The 18,987-nt window shown below is 36.2% G+C and overlaps 1 protein-coding gene across 3 annotated transcripts in view; it reads right to left on the reverse strand.

The window, feature by feature from the left end:
• YTHDC1 (YTH N6-methyladenosine RNA binding protein C1) overlaps positions 1 to 18,652 on the reverse strand; it is a 30,848-nt gene extending 12,196 nt beyond the window's left edge. For 2 of the 3 annotated variants that reach the window (XM_079770135.1, XM_079770134.1), the window contains exons 1-9: positions 18,251 to 18,652; positions 10,852 to 10,953; positions 10,155 to 10,483; positions 9,618 to 10,035; positions 5,172 to 5,261; positions 4,665 to 4,718; positions 4,016 to 4,110; positions 2,730 to 2,838; positions 2,525 to 2,642 (exon numbers count right to left, since the gene is read on the reverse strand). In XM_079770135.1, the coding sequence (XP_079626261.1) occupies positions 2,525 to 2,642; positions 2,730 to 2,838; positions 4,016 to 4,110; positions 4,665 to 4,718; positions 5,172 to 5,261; positions 9,618 to 10,035; positions 10,155 to 10,483; positions 10,852 to 10,953; positions 18,251 to 18,278 (1,343 nt within the window). In that variant the 5' untranslated portion in view covers positions 18,279 to 18,652. The remainder of the gene's footprint in view (positions 1 to 2,524; positions 2,643 to 2,729; positions 2,839 to 4,015; positions 4,111 to 4,664; positions 4,719 to 5,171; positions 5,262 to 9,617; positions 10,036 to 10,154; positions 10,484 to 10,851; positions 10,954 to 18,250) is intronic. The other variant, XM_079770136.1, reaches the window with a different exon arrangement.
• Positions 18,653 to 18,987: the final 335 nt, after the last annotated feature.

Genomic DNA, 18,987 nt, shown 5'->3' on the forward strand with positions numbered 1-18,987 from the left:
AACCTGACATTTATAGGGAAAGAGAAGGGTATCTAAAGTTATAGTGACAAGGTAGCTTGTTCTGTGGTGCGGTGATGTGAATGTACTAGGGAAGTGGATGGTGAGGAATGAATATGCTCACTAAGTAGTACTAACAGATTAGGATTCTTAGTCTAATACACATCTTACATCACACATCAAGAGTGGTACAACTCATAGAAGTCAGCCTTGGACAATATTATGCAAATAAATTTCAGAACCTAGAAGAAATGGATGATGTTCTAGAATAATAAAGTTTACTAAACTTGATCTCAGTAAAAATACAATAATTAAACAGAACAATATTCTTAAAAGAAATAATAAAAATGACCAAATACCTAATCCCCCCAACCCCCAAAAAAGAGTGGTACAAGAGTGCACAAAACCTTAGTAAGTGGAATAATTTGGGTTTGTACCTCTTTTTTTGCTAACTACATTTCAAACAAGTTGGTAAAACAGCCAGTAAGTTAATGAAGAGGAATATGAAAATAATAATCTATGAATAAATTAAGCCTATTTTCTAAAATTTAGAAACAAATTTGATTATCAGTAATTTGAAAATAAGGTAAACAGAACAAGTCACATCCAAAACAAAATTTGTTGCAGTCAATCTAAAACTGGGAGATTATTTTCCTCCTACTCCTTAGGAAAGTATCATCTCCAACTATATTCCAGTGACACCAATAATATTTCTAATCATAAAAACAGATTAAAAAGCTTGTCCTTAGGCTTTTACAATTTTATCCATCCAAAAAATAATCGTCTATCTCTGTAAGAAATAATTGGCACCTTGTTTTCCCTATAAACTATTTTTTTACATTGTACTGATTATAATTTAACTAGAGGCCTGGTGCACGAAATTCCGGCACGGGGTGGGGGGGGGGGCCGGTCCCTCAATCCGGCCTGCACCCTCTCACAATCTGGGACCCCTTGGGGATGTCCAACTGCCGGTTTAGGCCTGATCCTAGGGCCTAATGAATTTATATTTAAAAACCCTGAATTTATATCATCTACACTCTCACCACCATGACATTATGGTCCAACATTATTTTTTTTCATGTGCTGTATCTTTTCCATTTTGTATTATGGATAATTATCTCTGCATATTACATTTAAGTAACAAAGTATAATTTACTTAACCAGTTTCATATATGGGAGAATTTAGATTGCTTCTAATTTTTCCCTCTAGAAAGTAATGAAGAGTAATGATATATTTTTATGCATACAGCTTTTTGCTACTCTATTAAAAATCAACCTAATAGACTATTTTCACTATATGATTGCCCATGTATCTTCAAAGTTCCTCACTGTCCCATAGTAAACGTTTAACTCCTTAGGCTGGCAACTTTACTCTTTATCTCTGCCTTTTGTTCTTCTCTTTACATCTGCTTCATAAAAAAGGCAGCTCTCTATCCCACCCACACACCCTCCCACCCGGTCAGTTTCTGTTTTCATGTTCTTCCTTTTCTTCTTCTTATCCAATTCCACCATCCGCAACAAAATCCATCACCTAAGCCAACATATAACTTACAAAAATATCAGAGGGTCTCTTTCAGGTAACTTTTATTTAACTAAAATGATTTTATAGATAATAGATTAGTACATGCCATAGTGTTCACTTAAATAATTAGCTCTATATGTGTTTAAATAACTTTCTAGGCCCAACATGGAGGTGCCATGTTAGCAAACTAAAACTTAGATTCGCTTAGACAGTGTTTTCATAGTCCAAAAAAAGCTGATCGTGTAGACACAGTCAACCAGGTATTTCCTATTTGTCTCTTCCTTGTTCTTTATTCTATAAATGATTTCTGCCTTCTCCATTTTGCAGTTCTTCAAAAGATACTGTCCATTTCATGTAGTGTTAAAGTTTTGTTTGTATCAACTAAATTTACTCCTTTAGCCATTTTTTTAAACAATGTATGATCATTAAGGAGATAATAGTGGCAGTAGCTCAGTGTTCAAAATAAATATTTTTGTTATAAACATATTTAGTTCTTAATTATTCCAGTTTCCAAAAGATCACAATGCCAACTTAGCATGGCTTGCTAAATTCCTTATAAAACACAATCTGTTCACAACTAAATTAGCCACCTCTAAAATGTTAGCAAAGTCAAGGCAAATTTTCCCATTCCACAGTAAATAACATGTTAAGTCATTAACATTACATAGATATATGCCAAATAAAATGCCAACCGTCTAATTCATGATAAATTTACCGCTATATTACTAATAGAAAATAAAGTACATAAAACTCGACTAAATAAACCTTTGCATTTTGCATCCCATAATAGGCTATAAAGGTAGTAAACAAGACAAGCTAAGCATATTGATGTTATTTTTACTTTAACATTGTTCAATTTTGTGATCCAAATCAGTCTAGAAATAAGACCCCCCCCCAAAAAAAAAAAATAACGAGAATAAATTAAAGCTAAATACCATGGATTTTTAACATTCCCAACTGGTAACCCATTCATTCAAAACCAAGGCAACTGTAATTATAACTTACCTGCAAATCCAGTCAATTTTAAAGACACCTCCCAACATCTTAGCATTCATTCCTGCTGGAAGCACCCAATGTATAGGAGATCCTCCATGATGTGATTCTGAAGAAAGTCTTGCAAATCCTAAGGGAATTAAATCACAACATATACAAAAATGCTAATACAGGATAATCGATGTTTTTGTATGTCCAAATTATTTTTATTCTTTACCTTGAAATTTTCCACTCTCTCTGACAGAAAATATTAAGATAACACTCCTTGAAGATCTGAATGCAGCATTTAACTTCTTCTCATTTACTGGCAGTGTGGACCATACACCCTATATGAATGATGTAACAAAATCATATAGATTGTAATTAATGCAAATCTTTCATATTTCCAGTTATATTTATAAAAAACTAAAACTACTAATATTGTTGTAATTTAAATTTACGTAAGCTAGAATGAAAAAATCTCTTATTTATCAGTTGTCAAAATAATGTAATTTTTTTTTAACTTGGGAAAAATACATAGAAAATTACCAACCTTTGCAAAATCATTAAAACAATTAGAGAAACACATGTGGAGGGGGGGTGTATTCAAATCTTATGGGCTAGAATTCTATGTAATAAAAATAATTCCCTACAAATATTTTATTATCATAGCCATTTACTATAGTAAAAAAAAAAAATGTTTGAAGGCGAGTCACAACACACACATTTTTTGTCTTGAAAAACTGTGACAAACTAAAAATTATTGTGAATCCATAAGAATTTCTGTCAAGTTTCTAGCATTTATACGTTTTTCTACCTAAGTTCAAAGTTTTATGTATCAAGTTTTACTGAAAGAGGCCTGTGTCCTTTACATAAAGCCAGAACATAATTAATTTCCATAGCATTTGAAGCAATTCTTTGTTATGAATGATTAAAAGAGAATGATAAGGTCAAGCAACAGCTCTAATTCAGTTTAATCTGCTCAAACTAAATCTCATTCACACTAAATGCTTAATTCTGCCTAAATCCACTCCTTGGGTGGACCTTTAAACTAATTCTTCCCTTCTAAAAATAAAAGCAGCTCTCCACATCCACATAGAAATGAATTCTTTTCAAGATCTCAAGGTTTAAAACAAGTCATCAACATAAAGCAAAAACTGGTTAATTAAAGAAACCTTTTAAAAAAGTGTCAGTACAAATAAATTAGAAATTGAATATAGAAACACAAAAATCAACAGAAACACATCTTTTACAGTATAAAGTATAATACATATACATACATATTATTTAATATTGAATATCTGACTTCTAAAATCATAAGGTCTATTTTAAATCTAAAAGATTAAAAGGAAACTCAGATTACTATAAGATTGTCTAACCAGTACAAAGCAGACTCTAAGTGGCATTGGGCTCTGGACCTTTAAAGCTTTTATGAAAAATGACAGTATCTTATGCTAATCAATTGGACCTTCCCATTTAAAATTTTCAAGATTAGGATAATATCAACAGAATTGACACTAATACCTTAGCTTTGGCAAGAGATACATTCTCATGGTTGTTACTCTTTATGAGAAAAAATCTTGCATCTTGTAGGACATATTTGAGTTTACTCGTTTGATCTGGGAAAAAAAAAGAAATCCAAATTGATTAATGAGAGGTCATTATCACACAAAGGAGTGTAATTAACTGAAATTAGCCCTCCACAACCCAGATAAATTTTTTAAAATTCATAGTCATCCATTCAACCTGTAAAGCTAAGCCACAACACATAATAAAGCAAAACTAAGAAAAGAACCAGCATTTGGCAAAATGGTAAACCTAATCCAGTGATGTTCCGATATATCAGATCCATATTTAAGTATGATAATGGCTACAAATTTTAGATTTCTTTCATCAGATTATTATTTTAAAGATTAGTAATAGACTATTATGCTATCAAAAAATATATACCATCCATTGTGCCCCAAAACTGTAACATATCCTGAATGTTTACTATTGCTCTAAAAGACATAGAGTAAATAAATGAACATGGAGCTCTATGTAAGACATTATTTTTTTCATTAATATATCAGAACATTACTACATTAAAATCAACTATTAATAAATAACCAATAAGGCAAAATAATGGCTTTATGCAGCATGCAATGAAAACAATTTCAAATTTAAATGATACCTTTTCGGACAGCACGAACGGAAGATGATAATTTCTCATGCTTCTTTTCTGAACCTGTATTTAGCCAAAGTACATTTGTTCAGATTGAGCTTTAATAGAGATAAGACAAAATTTCTACAGTCTTGTCACATCAAGTTCCCATTTAAGACAAATTATTCTTCCTGGCGCACCCACACACACACAAAAAAAATACTTCTCAATGTGTACGAGTGTTTTGCTTTTTGGGTTGTTTGGATTTTTTAAAAATATGTATATTTGAACAGTTTCCCCTCAGAAAACTAGTCACTGAATCATCATCTTCCAAGAAAAAAAAAAAAAAAGTGAAATTCCACTTAAGCAGTAACAGAACAGGATTAAAATAATAAGAAAAAGCTTAGTTTTCTCTAGAATTATTACACTGAACATGCCACCAACAAGTTCACACTAAACTACAGCCTCCACACACTTTCTACAGATTACATTAGAGTCAGTCAGATATAATTGCAAAAAAGGGTAAAATGAGAATACCTGCATATGACTCTGATGCAGAGCTTCCACTTCTATCAAAAACAATTGGAGAGATGCCTCGAGCTCTCTTTCTTTCCTTCTTTTTCTCATCTAAAAAGAATTCAAACAAGATTTTTTAAAACATTACAACATAGGTATAGGTAATATCATTATGTTTTTGTGTAATGCCTAAATATTAATCACTGCTAATCTCTCTCCTGATGAGGCGTTTCATTTCAAAGACACTATTCAAAACCTTAAGAACACTTTGTTGTTTCTCCCCCCAACTCCAATAAAATAAAAACACATGCTCATAATTGTGAACCATTTATCCTATATATAAAGGTGGTCTCAAAGTTTTTCAAGAGGGGGTGGAAAATTGGCAAAGCAAACTCAACTTTTCTTTCAATATAATTTACTGTATTCCATTCTCTGTATCAGCTTCCACTGTACTAGACCCTCTTTTTTTAAAGTATACTATCAGGCTTCATCACAATTCCAACTCATTCTATCTTAGATGAAGTTAAGGTAACTTGGCCAGTGTCCCACAGTTACTCAGTGGTAGAAACTAGTTTCAAATGTATGTCCTGTAACTTGGAAGTACAAACCCTAAACTCTATTCTTGTTGAGCCAATTTTCAATTTTTTGGCAAGGTATTTTACTACTATTTTTGAAAGGGGATTCTAGGTCTAAGATGAAAAACTCCAAGGACATCCTAAGTTCCTTTTCTTTTAGTTTAGTTCAGTGATGGGCAACCTTTTGAGCTTGGTGTGTCAAACTTAGCCAAAAAACTGAGCATAACTCGGGTAGTGTCACTTTGAGGAAAAAACATTATTTCGCAAATGTTTCATCCTTGGCATGCAGCCGCCTCAGCGGCCATGTGTCATCAGAAATGGCTAAGCGTGTCAGTGCTGACACGCATGTCATAGGTTCGCCATCACTGGTTTAGTTGAAGCATCTTTCCCTTTATAATTTACTAATAACTACTTCTCCAAATAGATGTAACAAGAAGCTTATAAATGACGCTCATTTTCCTACTTTAGAGCTGAAAGGGAGAGCAAAGCAGCACTTAATCGAACAATTACAAAGCCAAGCCAAGACCATTTATAGCTAGCAAGCCCGGGGACAAAATTATTATCTATATATATAAAAGCCTAAACCACTGTTCGACCGGTAACTATGATGTACACTGACCATCAGGGGGCAGACGCTCAATGCACAGGCATGGAAACATGGAACAGACTGATGAATCTCAGAGGGAAGAGGGGCAGAGATTAACCAAAGATCTTATATGCATACTAGAGGCCTGGTGCATGGATTTGTGCACCAGCGGGGTCCCTCAGCCTGGCCTGTGGGGATCAGGCTGAAACTGGCAGTCTGACATCCCCCAAGGGGTCCTGGATTGCAAGAGGGCACAGGCCAGGCTGAGGGACCCCATCAGTGCACGAATCCGTGCACCAGGCCTCTGGTTTCAAATAACCAGCTATAGAGAAATGCATTTATTTCCAGGCTTGCTGGCTTTGAATAATACCTAATTCTGTGAATAGATTGAACCTTTTAGTATACAATGACTGAGAATGTGTGTGTGCATGCAAAATCATCTCTTTCTAAAGTAAAGCATTTGTTTCATTCACCGACTACACATTCCTATATAGTGCCTTGCATACAGTAGGTAACAATTCACTGAATCAATAAGACATCCACATGAAACTAAAAAACTAAAACCTCCTTAAAATATTTTTACATCATTTCTTTCAAAAATCCTAGCATGTTTTTCATTTTTCCTCTGAATAGTATTTAAGCATCTAATCATTATGAATTGATCACTAAGGATGATATATATCTTGTTATTTAAAAACAATACTTTAGAGGGGTCAAATATATGTTGATGGAAGGGAACTTAAGTCTTTGGGTGGTGAGTATATTGATGTTGTATTATAAAGTTGTACACCTGAAATGTCTACAATGTTATTAACCAATGTTACCCAGTAAATTTAACTAAAAAAACCTTTATGGTTCAAAGTACTAAAATGATCTCTCACAAAGATAATGAAGAAAAAAAAAATAGGAGCACAAATGAAGTCCTGTCCAACTGTTTTTATGTAATGTTAAATCTACCATTACCATGAGAAATCTCCAAGCATTCTTCATCTTTTTTTTGTATAAATAACTCGCACTGCTCTTAAGTTTATGATCCCCTCTCCCATCTATTATTCTCAAGTCAAAAGAACAATCAGTAATCAAAAAAACCTTTTAGTGCCCTAGCCAGTTTGGCTCACTGGATAGAGCAGTCAGTCTGCTGACTGAAGGGTCCCAGGTTCGATTCTGGTCAAGGGCACATGCCCAGGTTGCAGACTCAATCCCCAGTAGGGGGAGTGCAGAAGGCAGACGATCAATGATTCTCTCTCATCACTGATGCTTCTCTCTCTCTCTCCCCCTCTCCCTTCCTCTCTGAAATAAAAAAAAATATTTTAAAAAAACAACTTTTATCAACTATCATCAAAGTGTGTCATTCTTGTAAAAAAAAGTTACTAAAAAAATAAGGTAAAATAAATTGAAATCTAAAAACTCATGGCACAAAAACAAACAAAAAACCTCATGGCACAGAAACTAAACTGTAATCCCTTGTATTTAAAAAATGACATCTTCTAATCAAGAAGCCCCAAATCCACTTAATTAGTTATTTTGCACATTATAAAGAGAAACTACTCCATGATAAATACTAAGTATATTCTAAACAGTCCTTAAAACATGTTCTACATAAAGGATCTTTGAAGGAAAATCTGCAAATTTTCCTTTAATAGTGAAAGTAAATAGTTCCAGGTATCTCTTAAGGATGGGTATAGGAAGGAAGGAAGGAAGGAAGGAAGGAAGGAAGGAAGGAAGGAAGGTCTTCTAATAGGTTTGAAATCAAGGTTTTATAAAACTATTGGATACCATTCTATTTGAAATGCCTTCTCTACAAAAATATAAAGTATTATTAAGTACCTTGCTACAGATCAGCATCATTTTAGAAACTTGTTAAAAATGTAGACTTTGGGTCCTACCCATTTAAATAAGTCTCCCTTGTATGACTTAAACAAGACAACCATTCAAGTCTAAGAAATAGTTTCTACCATGGATACCAAAGAGAAGTTTCCTATTAATAAAATGTTTCTAACCCCATGGGTGTTATACACATTCTCCACAATAAATGAACATTTTTTCATATTACCAATGCAATTTTTGAACTAAACCCATTATTATAAATTATAAAAAGTATATCCCATTAGTTTTCAAAAACTTTTTTATATCAAACCCAACTACTCATCTATTCAATTTAACTAACTCCTTTCAAAAACCTATTTCAACTCCCAAACTTAAAACTCTAGTGAGCAAAAGGTTGAAAGCACTGGGAGGGGTGGTTGCAGGGTGGAAGGAGTCAATGGGGGGGGGAAAAAGAGGGGACATCTGTAATACTTTCAACAATAAAGATAATTTTTTTAAAAGTTAGAGGGGGAAAAAGGTTAAAAGTACTTCATTTTTAATCACTGGAAAGTAGCTGGCTATTTGCTCTATCATCTATTCTAACAAAAATATGATTTACTAACAAAATACCACTAAGGTAGTAAAATTCTATAACAATAGATATGTAACTGTCCTATATATCAAAAGAATAGAATTATTCTTGTATTCCAATGTTTAGTACATTTTGTTTATGTAGCAGTTCTAACAGCATCTTTAAATAAGACAGCTGTGAAAGTATAATCTTCATATAATCTTTATACAGTGGCCAAAGCTCTTTCAAGTACCATGATCTCTCTCTGCTGAACTCGCTGAATATCTCCCCAAACCACCTAACATTCCTACATTTACACTGCATGAATCAAATAAGGATAAAGTGGTAGGACTTGTGGTAATGAAGGAATGACCCAAGATGGCTCTTACCCAATCTCTCCACAAGAATTTTACACCCAGCCCTTTGGAGACCCTGCACCAGTCAGTCAACACAGATACAGAATTGAAAGAAAAGCTTGTGCTCCCAAAAGAAAGAGAATTGTTTCCATTTCTATTGCCACATGATGAAAATCTAAAGGCATTTAACACGGAAACATTATAATACCTAGTGCGCAGGTGCCATATGAATATACTTCAAGTACATGAGTATTTAAATAAGCTGTTGGTAATATGAAAATCTAAGAATTTATAACATTAAGACATTAAGAAACAATTACACTTATGTTCATTTATAATATACCAATCAAGCTAGGAAGGAAATGCCTTTACAAAGGTGTGTACAACTTATTCAAATGTATTTATAATACTCAAAAAGCTTATAATTAACTATAAAATATCACAAGATTGTCTTATTAACATCCTCCATCTCCTCAAATATTTTATAATTCAATTAAACATGTTCAAGAATAAAACCAATCACGTCAATTTTTTTTTTTAAAAAAAGGGCAAACTTTTGTATACAAATATTACCTGATCCATCTGTGCCTGTACCAGATCTGACAGACCCATCTGTGAAGGAAACTGATTCAGAATCAGAGTCACTAGCTTCACTTCGAGTGTCATAATCATTTCCCTCTTCCTTCTGATCCCTCTCATCCTGTTCATATTCTTCCTCTTCTTCCTCTTCCTCCTCCTCTTCCTCTTCCTCCTCCTCCTCCTCCTCTCCATCTTCATCCACCTCTTCATCTTCCTCTGGGTCCTCTTCTACCTCTTCATCCTCCTCCACATCTTCCACTCCTTCCTCTTCATTCTCAGTGTTGTTGCCTTGCTCATCAGAAGAACCACTGCTGCCAGTCTCATGGTCAGAGCCATACTCTTCAGAGTTCACCTCTTCCTTAGAAGACTGGCTGGATCTGCTTGCACGCCTATCCATTTCAAGCCCAATTCTCTGATGTTTAAAGAAAAAGAAAATCAGCAGTCACATCACAGACAAGGTCAGAGTGAATAAATAGTTCTAAAGCCTCAAAAAGAATTGCTTTGTTTTATATCTGAAATAATATTTACTACCTCAGACCCATCTGGTGTAGGAGATTTGGTCCTCCTTTCAGGATCCCTTTTACGGAGACCAGGTTTTTCTGGTTGACTCTTATAAGGTTCTCTGGAGGCACTGCTTGATAAACGAATCTTCCGATCTGCTTCTAGACGTTTGTTTCTTTCAGACCTTTGATATTCCTCATTTTTATAATCTGCAACTGACTTCCCCTTTGTACTAACTATTCTTTTGTTATTGCTAACTGATGAGCTCAGTGGCTTAGAAATCAATTGTCTTGAATGAACAGAGGACTTTTGTCGTTTTACGTCAGCAGATTCCATTCTGTCACTTTTTCTTTTTGATCCTTAAAAACACAATTTAAAATGATATACAAAAGTGTTTAAGTATTCCATTTATTTCACCAAAGATTAACAAATACTATATATCAGAGAGGAAAAAAGCCTCATTTAAAATTTCTTCTGAAATAATCTTATTCCAAAGTTAATCATAAAGAAAATATAGCTTTCTAACCTTGGAATAAATTCATTTATTTGGGATATTTCACACATTTGAAGGGGAAAAAACACATTACTCCTTTTCATGTGGAATTAGGTACCTCTGTTTATGATTTTGCTTTGGTATTAATGCCTCAAATAAGTACAAAAGCAAAGTCACTTTCTTAAATTAAATCTCTATATACACTCATTTTAACAAAAATAATAGAAACCTTACCCTTTTTCTCGTTTTTATCTTGTTCACTCTCTGGATTATACAGTTCATCATCCTGTTCTGGTACTTCTGTCAAAATATCATCTAAAACATTAAGTTCTCCATCTGAAAACAAGAAAATCAAAATAAGGAAAATCATTATCATTAAAGCATTTATTTTCAAGTACTTACTATGTTGAGACTATGGAAGTGTAAGAACATAACGCTCAAGAAGCTTTTATTTCAGGATGAAGACATAAGAGTAATCCTATAAAATCATACAAGTAAAAGAAATGACAGAGCCTTACTCTACAAAGCCAAGAGTATATACCCCATAGGGTATGAAAGTATATACTGGGGTACAAAAAGCAAATGTCAGAACTTGTATATTTGTATCTCATCCTTTAATTTATAAATTGTGTAACTGCTTAAAATGTGCACAAATTATCATGGGAAATACATGTGTATAACTTATAAACATGCATTTATCAAGGATTCGGTATTCCCTGAAAGATACTTATTGACTACTAAGAGAAAAGCTGGCTGAGTCCAGCATAATCAAGTAATCAAAGTTACTATAATCAATAATGGGTGGTCAAAGCAACATCATGGACTGCCTGGTACGGTGCACTGAGAATAGAACAATTCTGTGATAGTCCTATGAAAAATGCAAAATTTAAACTTATGCATGAGGAAACATCAAACAAACCCAAATTAAGGTACATCCAAAAAATGTCAATGTCATGAAAACAAAGTACTCCAGATTAAAGGAGACTAAAGTGACAATACAGCACTTGATTTGAAACATAAGTGGGAAAACTAATAAATTCTAAATAAGGTCTGTAAGTTATAGTATCAAAGTTAATTTCCTGATTTTGACAGTACACATACTACATACAGTTCAGTAAAAGTCAGTCCTAATTTTTAGGAAATACATACTTAAATTTTTAGAAACAAAGAAGCATCACATCTTCACAATGGACAATTAAGAAAATTATTTGTACTAGTCTTATAGTTCTTTTGTTTGTCTGAAATAATGTTAAAATAAAGTTGTGAGAAAAAAATTATTGATGTGCTACACAATCAAGAAAGTTTGAGGCTACTGGCATAGACTATGAAAGTGTAACTCAGCCCAAGTGGCATGGCTCAGTGGTTGAGCATTGACCTATGAACCAGGAGGTCATGGTCCAATTCCTGGTCAGGGCACATACTTGGGATATAGGCTTGATTTCCAGTAGAGTAGGGGGCTTGCAGGAGGCAGCAATTCAATGATTCTCTCATCACTGATGCTTCTCTCTCCCTCTCCCTTCCTCTCTGAAATCAATTATATATATTTTAAAGCAGGCGTCCTCAAACTACGGCCCGCGGGCCACATGCGGGTGTTTTTGCCGTTTTGTTTTTTTACTTCAAAATAAGATATGTGCAGTGTGCATAGGAATTTGTTCATAGTTTTTTTTTAAACTATAGTCCGGCCCTCCAACGGTCTGAGGGACAGTGAACTGGCCCCCCCTGTTTAAAAAGTTTGAGGACCCCTGTTTTAAAGTATACCTTGTTCAGACAAGGAAACTACTGCTATAACTGACATACTATTCAGTGATCATGAAAACATACAATTTGGTTTTGTCACCCCATTCCCACCCTCACTCTGTCCAAGAGGACAAAGTAAATCTTAGAAATACATGCTAATATTTAGTGCTTTAAACTGATTTTTTACAATGGTCTTATTCCAGTATCAAAAATTCTTTTCAAATTTAAGGTCTGATAAAGAGAAGTAAAAATTCATGCAAACTAATGAGACAGAACAATTATATATCTGTGGCTACAGTCAAAAAGCAAAGCCCCTAATATAGCAAGGGTTATTAACTTGAGGCTATAAGCAGGTTAGATGGGATTCAAATTTCCCCAAAGGGTGACAGAAATCAGTGACTGAAGAGAAATAAAAGTTAATGTAAGAGTGAATAAGGGGAAAAAAGCAAGGTTAGGTAGAATACAGAAAAGGTAACATTGGAGTTAGACTTAGTTCCTATTTAAAAACATCTGAAAATTATATATGCCTGAAATGGCACAGCAACTGGTTTCTTTGGTGATAAAATACTTATCTGTACTTTATCATTTTTCTAAAATGAACATATACTATATGGATTTTTAAATTTTTAACTTATCCTTTTAAATCAAATATGCTAACCAAAAAGGCTCCTCTCACCTTCTGGATTCATTGCTTTCCCTAGGAGGAAATTAATTCCCTCAAGATCTAAATGGTAGCAAACATAACTTCAGATTTTATATTATAAATAAAAACATATAATTTGATAGAAAAAGTCCAAATTCTGCAGATATTTAATAATTCTTGGGTAAAAGCTCTCTAGTCAATATAAAAATAAAAAGGTGAGTCCCAACAAATCTTGACAGAATATGTTTGTAGAAACAAATTTAAAACTATCACAACAAAATAGGCAATACAGTGCTACTTCTTTTCATAAAATCACTAGTTCTTAATTAGAAATATCAACTCAAAAGCTTGAACCTTCACATTAAATTATACACTTTACATATGCCAAATCTAGTAAATGAGAAAACTATGTAGTTTCATTTAAATCAACTTAAATTTCAGACATGACTAACTCATAGCTTCTGTATTACCAAAGTGAATTATTGTTTTAAAAAGCTGTAACAAGTAAGTAAAATTCAGAGATTAGTTGCAGTTTTAGAATGCACCTACACATTCTTAAGACAATATTAACCAATCCTTGCTTTTTTAACACTTTATAACCTTCATGTATTATCAGATATACATATCATATGAAACACATTAAGGTATGTTTTATCACCCATTCTTTTGCAGATAAATAGAAGTTCAAATTGACCAAATTTACTTGTCTAGAAAAGAGAGATAAGAGTCTAGAGTTCAGGCTTTCTAATAAATCCAGGGTTAAATTAGATGGGGAACATTAAAAAGACCTTTAAACAAAGTATAAGGCAACAACAAAAGTGCAAATTATGAAAAGGTAGCATGCACTAGATTAATTTCAAATTAGTGTACCAGAAAGCTCTGTATTACCAACATTATAGCATCTAAAATTTACTTTATCAATTATAGCATCTTCATGTAATGGTCCATACATTTTTATCTGTTATAGTCCACCGTAATAAGCTAAAGTTTTATTACAATATTGGCAAACTAAGACCTGTAGAACAAGTTCAGCCCATGGCTTGTCTTTGATGCACAAGAAAAGAATGGTTTCTGTATTTTTAAGGTGTTAAAAAAAAAAAGGCAAGGAAAAACATATGACAAAGCCCACATAAAGACTAAAATATTACTATCTGGCCCTTTACAAAAAGATTGTCAGCTCTCATATAAACAACCACATTTTTAAAAATGTTTTAAAACTGATTTTGAGAGAGGAGGGGAGCAAAACATCAATGTTGAGAGCAGAACATCGATCCACTGCCTGCACACCCCTACTGGAGAAAGAGCCTGCAACCCCAGCCTGTGCCGTGACCAGAGAACCAGCAACCTTTCAGTGCACAGGGCAACGCCCCACCAACTGAGCCACGCCAGCCAGGGATAAATGACCATAATTTTTTTAAAATATATGTTTTTATTGATTTTTAGAGAGAGAAAAGGGAGAGGGATACAGAGGTAGAAACTTCTATGAGAAACATCTTCGATAGGCAACTCCTGAATGCTCCTTACCAGGGATCAAGCCTAAAACCCAGGCATGTTGCCCTGTCCAGGAATCAAACCAGTGACCTGTAGGTTCATAGGTTGACATTCAACCACTGAGCCACACAGGCAGGGTTAAATGACCATATTTTAAGTTACTTTTCTCTTATCACTGAAGCCACTTACTTATTTACTGAAATATGACACGTAGGTGAAAGAGATTTGGAATTAAGAAAATCCAGGTTATCATAGAAGAGCTAGATCTCCTTGGGAAAATCCCAGGCTGCGCTCCAGTTTCTTCACCTCTGATAAGAGGCAGGTAGAATAAAAATATCAGTGTTTGGGGAACGAAACAGGAGGGCAATTATTTGAATCTCCTGATGAGTTTTTCAACCTGTAAGCCTTTTCCTATTGCTACCAGATTCTAATAAACCTTGCCTGCTACAAACTGTTTGTTAATAACAAGGATAATATATGATATACAAAACCTAGTCCCAAACACAAAACCAATTTTTTTCCAATAAATATATACATGTTCTGGTTATATATTTATGTATATATAACATGCCACCACAAAACTTGGTGTTTTAAAACAATACAATAATTTATTAGCTATAGTTCTGGAGCTCAACCTAGGTAGGTCGCCCTCCCATATGCCTGCAGGTAGTGTCCAGGGCTAGAATCATCTGAAGGCTTGCTCATTCATGTCTGGCTGGCACCTAGGCTGGGAAGACTCAAAATAGCTGGGGTTTCTAGGGCATTTTTTTCTGTGGTCACTCTCCCCCATGACAGCTTCAGGGAATATACATATATGTATGTACACGTAACTGCCTGTTGATATTTATAGGTACTTGCCTGGATGAGTGTGTGTGTACACGAAACTTAGATTTGGACATCAATAGCAAATGTCACATAGCTAGTCAGTTTTTAATGAATTCCAACCTGTAATGATTTACAACCACACAATTACTGTACACCAGGAACTTAGTGAACAAGACATACTCCTGGCCCTCATGGAGCTTCCAGTTTGGTAATGTCAGAAAACATGTTACTTATGAAAGTGGTAATTCATTATGCATATCTCTATTCTTTAGAGAGAATGTTATAAGAGCTTAAGAAATAAAATGTATACAAGATATTTACAGTATAAAAGATGTGTACTTCCTCATATAGAAAAACAGCATTTAACATTAGTTAATGCCACCAACATTCCAACTTCTTTTAAATATACTTTTTGGACAAATAATCACAAGAATCAGAAGGAACTGGCAACTTGTCCAGTTATATAGACTTCAGCTTCCAAGTATGGGTATTTGTAGAAGCATAGAACTCAATGTCTCTTTATTACACAGCCGATGTGCAAAGCCTGATAATCAGAGACTCTATGACCAAAAATCTTTTACCTGTTCTGTGATTAATAGCAAATTTCTGCAATTCAAACTCATTTCTTATCAAAATCTTACACCATTTATGAAATCATTTAGAAGGGACCTAAGGTTTGTGACATGTCTAAGATTATTACAAGGCTTATCTCTATTATTTCCCAGTATTTCATATAAGATAACAGACAATAATAGGTACTCAGCTTTCCACTTTTTCTTGTTCAAGTATGAGAAGGAAAAGTCAAGTATTGATTCTAATTCTGGCTATTATTCTAGCTGTGTAACAATGATCAAGTAAGTGAGACATCCTGGGCCTCAGTTTCCTTATTTGCAAAATAGGTTATTCCAGAAATCTCCCCATTCCCAAATATGCAATTCCAGCAGATTTGTATTTGCTAGCTTTTCCAGTTAACTCTACTCATCTTTGATCTAAACTACAATGGCCGAAACCGGTTTGGCTCAGTGGATAGAGCGTCGGCCTGCGGACTGAAAGGTCCCAGGTTTGATTCCGGTCAAGGGCATGTACCTTGGTTGCGGGCACATCCCCCGTGGGGGGTGTGCAGGAGGCAGCTGATCGATGTTTCTCTCTCATCGTTGTTTCTAACTCTCTATCCCTCTCCCTTCCTCTCTGTAAAAAATCAATAAAATATAAACTACAATGTAAGCACTTATATCAGAAGTTTTAAAACAGGCAAATTCAATTATGTAAATTAAGTTTTATAAAAACTTCACAAATGTGAGGCCTTTCAAAAGTTGGACAATTTATCCTAAGTGCTGCTAACAGCACAACTGCTTCCCAATTATAGTTACAAAGTTTGTGTTTAGACTCCATTTTCATCAATAAATGCTTCTCCAAAACAAAATATTTAAAACATCACCTACTTTTCTTCCTCAATGTACATTACTGTATCAACTCTATTACTGACTTACAACTATGTTTCAACAGATAATTAATTCTTGACAGTACTGAGTTTTACTCATTTTGTATTTGGTTCATCTCACCCACCACAACCCCCATTCCTCCCACACAGCTCACAGATTACACTGACACAAATGTTGAATGAATTATTGATTAAAATCATTTGATTTAATAACTGACTTGACTGTTAATTAAAAGCAGTTTCCTTTATTCACTAACACCATGCAATCCTATATTCACATTCCTTCCAGGTGTCTCAAAAAAGTAGAGATGGAGATTTTTTTCCCCCCAGGATTCAATTAAGGAAAATTAAATTACTATATCCTAATCACTCAACTGCTTTAGGATAGGAACACTACCTTAAACATATTCCCAACCACTCCACTTCCCAAGCTTGTCCCTATCCTAGAGCAGTTTATTGCAGCATGAACTCTTCTTTCTCTATACAAAAATTTAAAAAAAGGAGCACAGGCCTAATGCAACTTGACTCCAGAGCCCATTTAACAAGTCCCCACCCACCCCAAGTTAATTAGGCACAGAGAAGGGCAGATCTGTGAAATACGGGACAGCAACTGTGTCGTATTTTTATCAACTATAACCTTTCCAAAACTACCATGGAATCTTAAGAGTTGTAAAAGATGTATTGATCCAGGATCTATTCCACATCAACATCTCTAGGGCCTGGGAGGTCGGTATTTCAAAAGACATGACATTCCATTTTGACACCATCAGTTCTTCCTAGTTTACTGTAAATTTATCCTCTAACTCTATAAATCACACCCATTTGTTCCTGGTTGTACCCTCTGGGAGCTACGCACAACGTGTTTCTAGAAGAACAGTGACCAGGAATTTTTGTCGGGCCGAAGTCATATAACTATCTTCTCAAACACCGTCATTATCCAAAATAAGGATTCGAGGAGCCAAACTGGCAAATTCTTACCACTTCTCCTAGTTAACGGTAACAGCCGGGCGTTACTTGCACTTACTCCTCGCGATTAATAATCCACCTACCTACACGCCTTGTTAAAGATCCTTACTTACCAGACTACCTGCTTTGATCGTGGCATTACATGGGTTTTCAAAATTTTGCCTAACAGAAAAGGTAGTTCTGAAAGTACGCATTACATCCGCATAAACCTAACAGGAAATAAAACCGAAGGAAGGGCCTGCCACTCGGAGCAGGCCTTCTTCCAGCCGCGCCCAGGACAGCCGAACGGAAGTGAAGAGGGGAATCGGGATCAAAGAAAAGCCCGCGGCCAGATGGAGGGCTAGGGCGCCGGGAGACCCAGAACGAGAAGGGCAGGCCCGGCCTCTGCCAACGCGTCGGGCGCCTCGGTGGGGGCGCCGGCTCCGCGCGGGGCACGCTAACCTTCCCAACCCCCACCCCGCCACGGAGAACCACCGCGGCGCGACCCACTCCCCGCCCCGCCTCCGCCCGTCACCTCTCTCCGCACTAACCTTTCTCCTCCCGGCTGTCGGCCGCCATTGCTCCTTGCCCGTCTCCGCTGCTGCCGCCGCCGCCGCCGCCGTCGCCTCGACGCGACTCGCGCGTGGGCCGCAGCCGCGGCAGCAGTGGCACCGGAACGTCCGTCAGTCCGTCCGCGGGGCTGCGTGCTTCACACCTTGGCCTCTACCACTCACCTTTCTCGTCTCACTCTTTTTCTCCTCGCTTTTTCCCGTTCTCCCTGCTCCCCTTCCCTCCTGGCACTCCAGCCTCGCCTAGGCCCGGCTTTCCCGTAGGGGGCTTGGGGACGGGAGGGGGCGGCAGGGGGGAGGGATGGGAAACAGATGGCGACGGCGGGCGGCGCTAAAATGGAGCCTGCTTCCTGCGTGAAACAATCCCGCTCCCGAAATGCCCTGCGCTGTTTACGCTTCGTTCCTCCCTGGCAACGTCACAGTGCGGAGAGGGGCGGGGCAGCGAAACCAGCGCCGGAACGTGACGTGACGTCGCACGTAGCCCCGCCCCCTGCAAGCCGGCGGTCCTCAGACTAAGTCACCAAGCCCCTGCGGTGACTGGGTTATTTACCGGCATCTGCGGCGCTGAGTGCATTGGGGGTGGCTCGGTTGTCTCACGCGAAACGCCTACTGGCGGACCTTCTAGGTTCTGGGTAAAGATGCTTCCTGTCTCTCCGCGGGACTCCTGATTTGGGCCGCTCCCTTTCTTGTACTTTGGTATCCCAGGTTTACCCAAAGGC

Source organism: Cnephaeus nilssonii (assembly GCF_951640355.1).
Source record: "Cnephaeus nilssonii genome assembly, chromosome: 1".
Classification (NCBI taxonomy): Eukaryota; Metazoa; Chordata; class Mammalia; order Chiroptera; family Vespertilionidae; genus Cnephaeus; species Cnephaeus nilssonii.